This window comes from Palaemon carinicauda, chromosome 5 (genome assembly GCF_036898095.1).
Source record: "Palaemon carinicauda isolate YSFRI2023 chromosome 5, ASM3689809v2, whole genome shotgun sequence".
In the NCBI taxonomy this organism is placed as follows: domain Eukaryota; kingdom Metazoa; phylum Arthropoda; class Malacostraca; order Decapoda; family Palaemonidae; genus Palaemon; species Palaemon carinicauda.
The window spans coordinates 189,314,482-189,326,428 of NC_090729.1; the positions used below are offsets into that span (position 1 = coordinate 189,314,482).

Below are 11,947 nucleotides of genomic sequence, written 5' to 3' on the forward strand. Positions count from 1 at the left end.
GCAGACCCTCTTGCGATATAAGGGAATTGATATTATTATTTCAGTCATACTGTATATATATATATATATATATATATATATATATATATATATATATATATATATATATATATATATATATATATATATAAGTACTTAAGGGACATTATTAGTCAAGGAAGTGTAGGATTAAAAGACAACTAATTGGACACAGATTTTTATTTTTAGTAAGATATCGTTTTACTAAACAAATCATTTCACTGCTTAATGAATAACGAGATTCATACATCGTAGCAGAGATAAAAATAGATCAGCTTTTCTCGAGAATACTTATAAACGAGATATCACACACTACTTTGACTACTGTGGGCCTATCATTTAAAGAGAGTTATTTCGCTGGAATGAGTAAAACCAATTAAGCTATTCATTTTCTTATTCGTTTATCCGTTATTCATATTGTTCAGTTTATGTTGTTATTCATATATTTTGTTTTTCTTTTTCGTTTCTCTATAGCGCATTAAGCTGCTCTCATTGTTGTTCCTCTTATGCTTGTAGCATTGGGCTGTTTGGCTTATAGGCCTACTAGTATTAATGATGATATAATTATAATGATAATGGTAATATTAATGATGATGATGATGATAATAATAATAATAATAATAATTATAACATGGATCATGGTTTAATAGTAGGCCTAATGGATTTACTACACAACTAATTACAAGATTAATGATACTTCAGTATGATCAAAAGCATTTTTTTATGAGTTAGCAGTTTTGTATGTGAATGTGAAGCAATAAGTTAGTGAATCTAGTAGTTACACGTCATAAAATAACTAATAATCATTTTTGGAACAATGTACTTCTTTAGATATTCTTTGGAAGGTGAATATGCTTAATGCATGGGAGAATTCAAAGACATTGTTTATATGCCAAAACATAGAAGAATTCAGACATTGATATATGTCCAGTACATAGAAGTTATTAAGACATTGTTTATATGTCCAATATATAGGAGAATTCAGACATTGTTTACAAGCCCAATACATAGGAGAATTCAAAGACATTGTTTACCGAGAGTATAGTTTTACTCACTTGAGAACTGCAATTAGAATTATTACTAGGTATGAAAATAATTATCTATTTGATGTAGCCCAAATAAAATAACCACTTTCCAGTTAATTTGATAAGCTGGACAATAATAATAAGCTGTTAACCTTTTTCTGTCCTGATACGGTGTGGTAACTTTTCAGCACATGTACAAGATATCACAACGTAAGTCAAGATTTTATGAATGAAATCTGGGGAAAAAGTACTACATGTTCGTAATCATTACTGTTACAACTTTTCCCAGATTTCACCACGCAAACGACCAATAGTTGTGGTACAGTCACTCATATAAGTTGATGGATGTCCGGGTGTTTAAGAGAGATTTCTATGTCACCCCTTTCTAGACGACAGGTGTCTGGGAGTGCGAAAACGGTCAACTGTGTGTATAGTTGAATATTTGACCGGTCTCGCGCTCCCAGACACCTGTCGTCCAGAAAGGTGTGGAGTATAAATCTCTCTCAAACACACGGACATCCATAAACTTATATGAGTGACTGTACCTCGTGGGCTATGGCTCCACGTTCGCTGTATTCAAGGTTCTAGATTACTGAGGATCCAGGGGACGTAGTGATGAATGGCCGTGTAGACTCCCTGGGTATCTTTAGATCCACACGCTCCTGGTCCTTTACTCGTTAGTCCAATCAAGAAGTACTTGCTGCCGAAATTATTGGTGACGACAAGCGGACCGCCTGGAAAAAGGAAATAGAGGCTGATCATTCATACATAGGGATATGATAAATCTTTCACATTTAGACTTTTTTCATATTCAAATAAGGCATATATATATATATATATATATATATATATATATATATATATATATATATATATATATATATATATGTATATATGTATGTATTAATACATCAATGTCTGGATTCTCTTATCGGCCATGGGATCAAAGCCCTAAGGCGAAACCACCCAAAGACAATAGCTTCTGACCGGTCGGAAATCCAACCCTGGTGCAGGAAACGTGTATCACAGTGCATTCAGACATTAATATGTATATATATATATATATATATATATATATATATATATATATATATATATATATATATATATGGTTATTTGAACATAGGTATAAGTGGAAATCTTTCGCTGGCTAGAAGTTTTCATATGACGGTCTTAGGTCCCACTGACTCTTAGGGGTCTAAGTTATTTTCAAACCTCTCCACATCTATCCCTTTGTTACCCTCGTTGGCAAATCCTTCCATACGTATTTGTCTCTTTAAGCAATAAACCTCACTGCATATTTATGCAGCCATTCGTATTTTCCTTGTGGTTTATATATGACATGTCTGTTTTGACGTTGTTACTTATTTTAGAATAATTTATTGTTAATTTGTTCTCTTCATTTATTTATTTCCTTATTCCCTTTCCTCACTGGGCTATTTTTCCCTGTTGGAGCCCCTGGGCTTATAGCATCTTGCTTTTCCAACTAGGGTTGTAGCTTGGATAGTAATAATAATAATGATAATAATTTGAGTTTCAATGGTAAATCAAGAAACATTTGATGTAGTGATGGATGCTCACTCAGTTCAATGGTTTCATAGTTCCTTTTTAATTGAGACACTTTATACGCAACTTATGTACAGAAGAAATAAAAAATGACAGCTAAATATTCATATTGGTACGCACACATGCACCCTGCTCTCACCAGGGTATGACTGCTCGCTTCTAACCCCCTAGCGCAAGGACGGGGGAGAGCTGGACCCTAGGCTGGACCTCACCGGATATATAGCCAGACACTTGCTCTTTTTATATAGCTGGGGTGGTGGAATTACTTTTTCCGTTTTTATTATTATTATTATTATTATTATTATTACTTGCTAAGCTAAAACATTTTTATTATTATTATTATTATTATTATTATTATTATTATTATTACTTGCTAAGCTAAAACCCTAGTTGGAAAAGCAGGCTATTATAAGCCCAGGGGCTCCAACAGGGAAAATAGCCCATTGAGGAAAGGAAACAGGGAAAAATTAAGTATTGTAAGAACACTTAACAATATCAGAATAAATATCTCCCTATATAAACTATCAAAGCTTTAACAAAACAAGAGGAAGAGAAATAAGATAGAATAGTGTGCCCGAGTGTACCTTGAACGAAACGGGTACACTGTGTATTTTCCCGGTAACTAGTATACTAGTTTATACTATTGCAGTAAGATTATAAGAGTAAGCGTAGATATTATAACGGTGGATTTATACATTGTATAAAATATCGGATTAACTGGAAATGTCATCAGCCAGATAGATTTGATTTTCACATAGACCTACTGGTTACAATTTGGTATTTTCATTCTGATACAGTTATAATTGTGCTTTTAATAAGACTGACAAATGTCCTCTTGATTATTCAATACGTATGGTAATGATTAACGCCAGCTTCAAATGACTTTCACAAACACAAGTAGTAATGACACCATTTCTAATCAGTATTGCGTAATATATATATATATATATATATATATATATATATACACACACACATACATATACCAAGGCACTTCCCCCAATTTTGGGGGGTAGCCGACATCAACAATGAAACAAAACAAAAAAGGGGACCTCTACTCTCTACGTTCCTCCAGCCTGAGTCCCCCCAAAATTGGGGGAAGTGCCTTGGTATATGTATATATATATATATATATATATATATATATATATATATATATATATATATATATATATATATATATAAAGTTGATGGAGGGGGCAAATGTGATTTTTTTAGTATATAGATGCTCAGAAATAACCATGTTAATGGAAAAGATAACGAGTAGAATGAGCGCCTAGAACGGGTTTTAGTTAATGGCTAACTAGGCCTAAATGCTATGGAAAGGAACAATGATTTATGAATTATGCCAAAGAAATTGCAACGGATTTTTTTTTATTTATTTATTTTTTCACGGGAGGACAACTTCAAGTAGGCTTCCATGCTATAAATATATGACATCATACATCCAAAGGTTCTTTAAATCTATTGATTTCTTAGTTTGCATGACGTATACGTTTGTGTTTTATCAGCCAATAAGGTTTTTTTTATTGCTTGTTTCAAGCTATCCTGACTTATTCATCTTATTGGTCTATCTCTGATCTTACATGAAACCCGTTCTTTGTCAGGTTCACAGCAACCGTCCTGTATCTGACCGTCTTATTCCTGCCAGGCTACTATTCTCGCTCTTAGTACTAGCCTATGTTTCTAAACTTTTCTCTTTGACCACTTCTGTTAGCAAATTAACCTGTCCAAACTAGACTCCTCTATCTGAAGGTAGACATATATGCACATATAAATCTATCACCAAATTCTAAATAGCCTAGACTTATAGCTATGGTAAGCAGCTCTTCTAGTATTACACTTTAAAATCAAACCAGTGTTCTGTAGTCTTGTGTAGTGTTATAGCCTCTGTACCATTGTCATCCAATGTCTCTTGCTTGATGGTACACTCAAGCAGCTATTGTTTCCTTATTGCCTTTTCTCACTTGAGCTATTTTTCCCTGTTGGAGTCCTTGGGTTTATACCATCCTACATTATTATTATTATTATTATTATTATTATTATTACTTGCTAAGCTACAACCCTAGTTGGAAGAGCAGGATGCTATAAGGTGAGGGGCCCCAACAGGGAAAATAGCCCAGTGAGGAAAGGAATCTAGGAAAAATAAAATATTCAAAGATTAACAACAACACTTAAACAAATATTTCCTATATAAACTATAAAAACTTGGAAAAAAAACAAGAGAAATAGAATTTAGATGGAATAGTGTGCCCGAGTGTACCTTCAAGCAAGAGAACTCTAACCCAAGACAGTGGAAGACCATGGTACAGAGGCTGTGGCACTACCCAAGACTAGAGAACAGTGGTTTGATTGAACTAGGGTTTTAGCTTAACAAATAATAATGATAGCAATAGAAGACATAGCTCTCACCTGAGTCTCCTCGGCATGTATCTTTCCCGTCTCCTCCTGCACACAGAACCATAGACTGATCAGGGTAGCTGCTAGTTATGCTCTGGCAAAAGGGAAGCCTCTGGATAGGGAGCAACACTTGCTGAAGGATATCAGGAGTAATGGTGATGAAGGGATCTGCGGAGAAACATGTTGATTTCAGAAATCACCAAGAAAATTTTTTTTTTTTTTTGGGGGGGGGGGCTTTTTTACAGGCGATTTGGTAAAGTAGATTGACAGATTTAGTTATGCTCTGGCAAAAGGGAAGCCTCTGGATAGGGAGCAACATTTGCTGAAGGATATCAGGGGTAATGGTGATGAAGGGATCTGTGGAGAAACATGTTGATTTCAGAAATCTCTAAGAAAATGTTTTTTTTTTTTTTTTTTTTTTTTTTTGGGGGGGGGGGGGGGGCATTTTTTACAGGCGATTTGGTAAAGTAGATTAACAGATTTAGTTATGCTCTGGCAAAAGGGAAGCCTTTGGATAGGGAGCAACACTTGCTGAAGGATATCAGGAGTAATGGTGATAAAGGGATCTGCGGAGAAATATGTTGATTTCAGAAATCACTAAGAAAATATTTTTTTTTTTCTTTTGGGGGGGGGGGGGCATTTTTTACAGGCGATTTGGTAAAGTACATTGACAGATTTAGTTATACTCTGGCAAAAGGGAAGCCTCTGGATAGGGAGCAACACTTGCTGAAGGATATCAGGGGTAATGGTGATGAAGGGATCTGCGGAGAAACATGTTGATTTCAGAAATCACTCAAAAAATATTATTGGTTATATAACAAAATAAAGTCAAAGGCATTTTTTTCAGGCGATTTGGTATAGTGGATTGACAGATCGTTAATGCCAAGAAACATTGAGGTGAATATTTACGAGCATTAGGCCAAGCTTTAGTATATTTTGAAATATTCAAATTCATATAAAACCTTAAGGCCTTTAGGTAATTTCTAAATTATACAGTACAAGAGATTTTTTTCAAGTGTTTAGATTTCTCAGTACTCGATAAATTACAGTGATGAAATGCTTTGCTTCAATAATGTGATAATTATATAAAATCAGTCGATATTTAAGATGATAGACATTAAATTTAATCAAAAGAAAATCATAAAGCTAAAAGCTTCGATGTTCCATGATATCACTACTGCAAAGGGTAAACACTTGTGTTAAAAAAATAATGTTTCTTTACGATATCGTGGGCTATTTCGCTCCTCTTTCTGTCTTTAATGAATATTCGACTCTTCTTTTGTTTTTCTTACTTTGAGAAATGGTGCCCCAGCCTGCGGCCCACGCTGCTTTGCCCTGAAGTTCTTCTATAGGGAAGCCCATGTCCTCGACAGGATTTAGAGGCAGGCAAATTGGCATCACGTAACCTAATGGGAAAAAAAGATATTATTGGACAATTATATTTTATATATATATATATATATATATATATATATATATATATATATATATATAGCCTATATATATATATATATATATATATATATATAGCCTATATGTATATATATATATATATATATATATATATATATATATATATATATATGTATATATATAGCCTATATGTATATATATATATATATATATATATATATATATATATATATATATATATATATATATATATATAGCCTATATGTATGTGTATGTATATATATATATATATATATATATATATATATATATATGTGTGTGTGTGTGTGTGTGTGTGTGAGTGTATGAGAGAGAGAGAGAGAGAGAGAGAGAGAGAGAGAGAGAGAGAGAGAGAGAGAGAGAGAGAGAGAGAGCTTGATTTTATATACATCCCCATATTGAAATTTTAGATGGTCTCTTTAATATATAAATTGTACTGCTAAACACATAACTTAGATACTACTACTACTACTACTACTACTACCACTACTACTACTACTACTACTAAGCGTGCCCAGTCTTGGGTTAAGTAAACCCTACGTACCTAATTTTCTTTTCTGCGCACGTCAGCTCTTTGTTAGTTTTGTGTCCTGTTGCTTCGAAAAAATAAAGGAGAGAGAGAGAGAGAGAGAGAGAGAGAGAGAGAGAGAGAGAGAGAGAGAGAGAGAGAGAGAGAGAGAGAGAGGTAGCTTCGAATAACTATTATTACCTCCGTCAATGAAAGTTGGAAGGAGGTTATGTTTTCGCTCCCGTTTGTATTTGTTTTGTGAACAGCTTCCTGGCCACAATTTGTAATGAAACTTGCAGGGAATAACTGTTATGTAAAAAGCTTGAAATGATTAAATTTTGGAAGGTCAAGGTCACGGTCAAGCAAAATGTCCAAATGCACTTAATCAGCCATACGTTTCGACATCGTTGCCACAGAGACTTCAAGCTTGGTTCATATATGAATGTAGGGAAATCCATGCCAATTAATACATGTTAAGGTCAAAGGTCAAAGTTAAGCATAAGGTGGAGAAATAAGCTTCCGTGGCTGAGGTCTGACCTCTAACGAGTGTCCCTCTATAGTCAATTTCTTTTAGCGATGCAGATTTGCACCGACTCGCAGCGGTGCCCCTTTAGCTCGGAAAAGTTTCCTGATCGCTGATTGGTTGGACGAGATAATTCTAACCAATCAGCGATCAGGAAAATTTTGCCGAGCTAAAAGGGCACCGCTGCGAGTCGGTGCAAATCTGCCTCGATAAAAGAAATGGACTATAGTTACATAAACGTGTAACTTGAATTCTGCTCTGTAAAGGCAATAGTTTAATGTTAATAATACTTTGTATGGAGCAAAGCGAGAGATACGGACTATTTTAGTACTTAGATAACTGACGAAAACGCTTCATTATTTTTTTTTCGAATGAGTGTTCATTTATATGGAAAAACAAAATAAACTATAAAAGAGAAAAAAAAAACTGAATTCACTTATGTGAAAAGAGGAAATCCATATAAGAAATGCAATGAAATGGAAAGATAGATACAAAAAAATTATCAACAAATGATAATGTCAGTTAAGTTTATACCCATTCTTTGGAACCCTTGTTGTCCTATTTTGTATTATATTAGTCATGATGGATAACAGACAGGTCAGCTGCGCTAAGCATATATATATATATATATATATATATATATATATATATATATATATATATATATATATATATATATATATATATATACACACACACACAAGTTAATAACTAATAGTTAACAAATCAGGATGACACAGGCGTGAAAAGCATTGACTCAAGTCACTATAAGTCTTTTCAGAATGTCCATTCATAAAATTTCACTTGAATCGGGAAAAAATTATATGCCAGATATACAATGTCATTCCGACTCTGAATGAGAATTAATGAATGAAATCGACCTAATGTGGCAACGCCGGAATTCTACTCTTACGTTTTGCAACACGACAGATGTTACAGGTCGAAGGTCAAATAAGCTGGCATGCACCTGCTGGCTGGGTGGTAATATCGAGAAACTCACGAAAGTCTTCTATTCCTTTTTGTATCTTTTAACAATTTCAACCAATATGACCTCTCCATTCTTATCCATTTTCATGTCACTGACCCTTTTTTTTTTTTTTTTTTTTTTTTTTTTTTTAACCATGGTCCTCTGCTTCGATATTTAAACCAATTTGTTCCTGGAATAATTTTTTTTTTTCTAATTATTGCGATCAATTTGAAGCGGGGACGACCTGGTACATAAATAATTATCATAAAATGATGATAATGAGAAGCCTTAAAGGCTTAAAGACCACACATTAATGGCAGAGTCAAAGGACAGTGACATTGCCCTAGCAAGCAGAGACTGACCATATATGCATATGATCATCGCCCAAGACCCTTCTCCACCCAAGCTAGGACCAAGGAGGGTCAGGCAATGGCTGCTGATGACTCAGCAGGTAGACCTATAGGCTCCCCTTAAACCCCCTAACCCTAGCTCACAAGGATGGTGAGATTGCAGCGACCAAAGGAACAGGCCACCGCAACCCCATTGCACCATAAAATCCTACCAAGTGAAATGTTTCTTAGAGATAAACATAAGGTTACGGTGGCCTATTGGAAACGTCCCTGATTGGTAATCCGCCAACTGGGATTCGAGCAACGCTCAAGCTCGATAGTTTCTTGTATTGTCTGCAACCTCACCATCCTTGTGAGCTAAGGATGGGGGTTCCGGGGGAGCCTATAGCTTTACCTTCTGAGTCATGAGCACCAATCGCCTGGCCCACCCTGGTCCTAGCTTGGTTGGAGAGGGGGCTTGGGCGCTGATCACATGTATATATGGCCAGTCTCTAGGGCATTGTCCTGCTAGGGCATTATTACTGTCCCTTGCCTCTGGCATTCGCGAGTGACCTTTAAACTTGAGAATAGTTTGAGAAAATGTTTTAATATTGTTACTGGTTTTTAAATATTTTATTTTCATTGTTCATTACTTCTCATATCGTTTATTTATTTCCTTATCTCCTTTCCTCATTGGGCTATTTTCCCTGTTGGAGCCCTTGAGCTTATGCATCTTGCTTTTCCAACTAGGGTTGTAGCTTAGCTAGTAATAATTTAATAATGATAACTTGTTTTGAGTGACAAATATGCATTCTAAATTTCTTGTCACTAGAACATCATCATCATCTCCTACGCCCATTGACGCAAAGGGCCTCGGTTAAATTTCGCCAGTCGTCTCTATCTTGAGCTTTTAATTCAATACTTCTCCATTCATCATCATCTACTTCGCGCTTCATAGTCTTCAGCTATGTAGGCCTGGTTCTTCCAACTCTTCCAGTGCCTTGTGGAGCCCAGCTGAACTTTCGGTGAACTAATCTCTCTTATGTCATTAGGTCATAGGGTTTAAACTTGAGCATGTGGCCATTACCTTAGATGCTGCTACTTTTTACCTTAGATTAACTTAAACCCCTTCCAATTTTCTTAAATTTGAAGCTGGAAAAACCGAAATTACCTTAGAATTACCTTGAAAATATTAGTACCTTAAAAATTACATTGAAAACATGCAAATTACCTCAAACTAAGATAATTAACCCTTTTACCCCCAAGGTAAGGTTAAATTTCGAGCAAATTTTGCTATAGCCTATATTTTTTTGAAATTGCTCTAACAGCCTCAATTTTTGTCATAGAGAGGTCAGGTTGGTGTCATTCTTTTGGAAAATGCCTTAGGTTTCTCATAAAGTTATCAAAAACATGTAAATAACAAGTGTTTTGCATGAACGTACCGGTATGTCCTTTGGGGGCGAAAGGGTTAATTAATTAAGTTAAAAGTTTAAGCCCTGTTAGGACATTAGGGACCCTTATTAATGCTTAAAAGTTTAAGCCCTGTTAGGACATAAGGGACCCTTATTAATCCTTAAAAATTTAAGCCCTGTTAGGACATAAGGGACCCTTATTAATCCTTAAAAGTTTAAGCCCTGTTAGGACATAAGGGACCCTTATTAATCCTTAAAAGTTTAAGCCCTGTTAGGACATAAGGGACCCTTATTAATCCTTAAAAGTTTAAGCCCTGTTAGGACATAAGGGACCCTTATTAATCCTTAAAAGTTTAAGCCCTGTTAGGACATAAGGGACCCTTATTAATCCTTAAAAGTTTAAGCCCTGTTAGGACATAAGGGACCCTTATTAATCCTTAAAAGTTTAAGCCCTGTTAGGACATAAGGGACCCTTATTAATCCTTAAAAGTTTAAGCCCTGTTAGGACATAAGGGACCCTTATTAATCCTTAAAAGTTTAAGCCCTGTTAGGACATAAGGGACCCTTATTAATCCTTAAAAGTTTAAGCCCTGTTAGGACATAAGGGACCCTTATTAATCCTTAAAAGTTTAAGCCCTGTTAGGACATAAGGGACCCTTATTAATCCTTAAAAGTTTAAGCCCTGTTAGGACATAAGGGACCCTTTTTAATCCTTAAAAGTTTAAGCCCTGTTAGGACATAAGGGACCCTTATTAATGCTTAAAAGTTTAAGCCCTGTTAGGACATAAGGGACCCTTATTAATCCTTAAAAGTTTAAGCCCTGTTAAGACATAAGGGGCCCTTATTAATCCTTAAAAATTTAAGTCCTGTTAGGACATAAGGGACCCTTATTAAATACTCACGTCGATGGAGGACAACTGGCGTGGCCAGTCTCAGAAGAGTAATGTCATTGCAGTCTTTGCAAGGCTTGTTGTAAGACGGATGTTTGACAATGCGCTCGACTCGGATATCCTGAGGCCTTGGGGCGCATCGGCCGAAAGGGTCGCAGTCAGGATCCTGTCCTATCGTGTGCTCGCCGACTCTGACGAAATCCCTGATTTAGAAGGAAAGAAGGATTGCATTTTAAAAGCACATATGCTTGGAGACAATCATTTACTGTGGGTGATAATAGATATCATATTGTAAAGAATGCATTTATATATATATATATATATATATATATATATATATATATATATATATATATATATATATATATATATTTTAGTTTATCAATTTGTTTCCCGTCATTGGTTTGAAAGGAGATTGATATCGTTTAAGTTTGTTATAGCAATTACGAGAAGAATATATTCAACAATAGTTGAGTATCATGATAATTACTAGGCTATTTGTTTTACCTTGTATGTTTTATATATATATATATATATATATATATATATATATATATATATATATATATATATATATATATGTATATATATATATATATATATATATATATATATATATTATGTATGTGTGTGTGTAGTATGTGTAAATGTAAGTGTGTGTGTGTGTGTGTGTATATATATATATATATATATATATATATATATATATATATATATGTATATATATATGTATATATATATATATATATATATATATATATGTATATATATATGTATATATATATATATATATATATATATATATATATATATATATATATATATATATATATATATATATATATATATATATATAT

The 11,947-nt window shown here is 34.3% G+C and overlaps 1 protein-coding gene across 1 annotated transcript in view; it reads right to left on the reverse strand.

Moving 5' to 3' along the window:
* Positions 1 to 240: 240 nt before the first annotated feature.
* The window catches only part of LOC137641685 (phenoloxidase-activating factor 3-like), a 29,067-nt gene continuing 17,360 nt past the window's right edge, over positions 241 to 11,947 (reverse strand). The window contains exons 7-10 of the mRNA XM_068374475.1: positions 11,103 to 11,293; positions 6,302 to 6,415; positions 5,022 to 5,177; positions 241 to 1,777 (exon numbers count right to left, since the gene is read on the reverse strand). Coding sequence (XP_068230576.1) covers positions 1,620 to 1,777; positions 5,022 to 5,177; positions 6,302 to 6,415; positions 11,103 to 11,293 — 619 coding nt within the window. The 3' untranslated portion in view covers positions 241 to 1,619. The remainder of the gene's footprint in view (positions 1,778 to 5,021; positions 5,178 to 6,301; positions 6,416 to 11,102; positions 11,294 to 11,947) is intronic.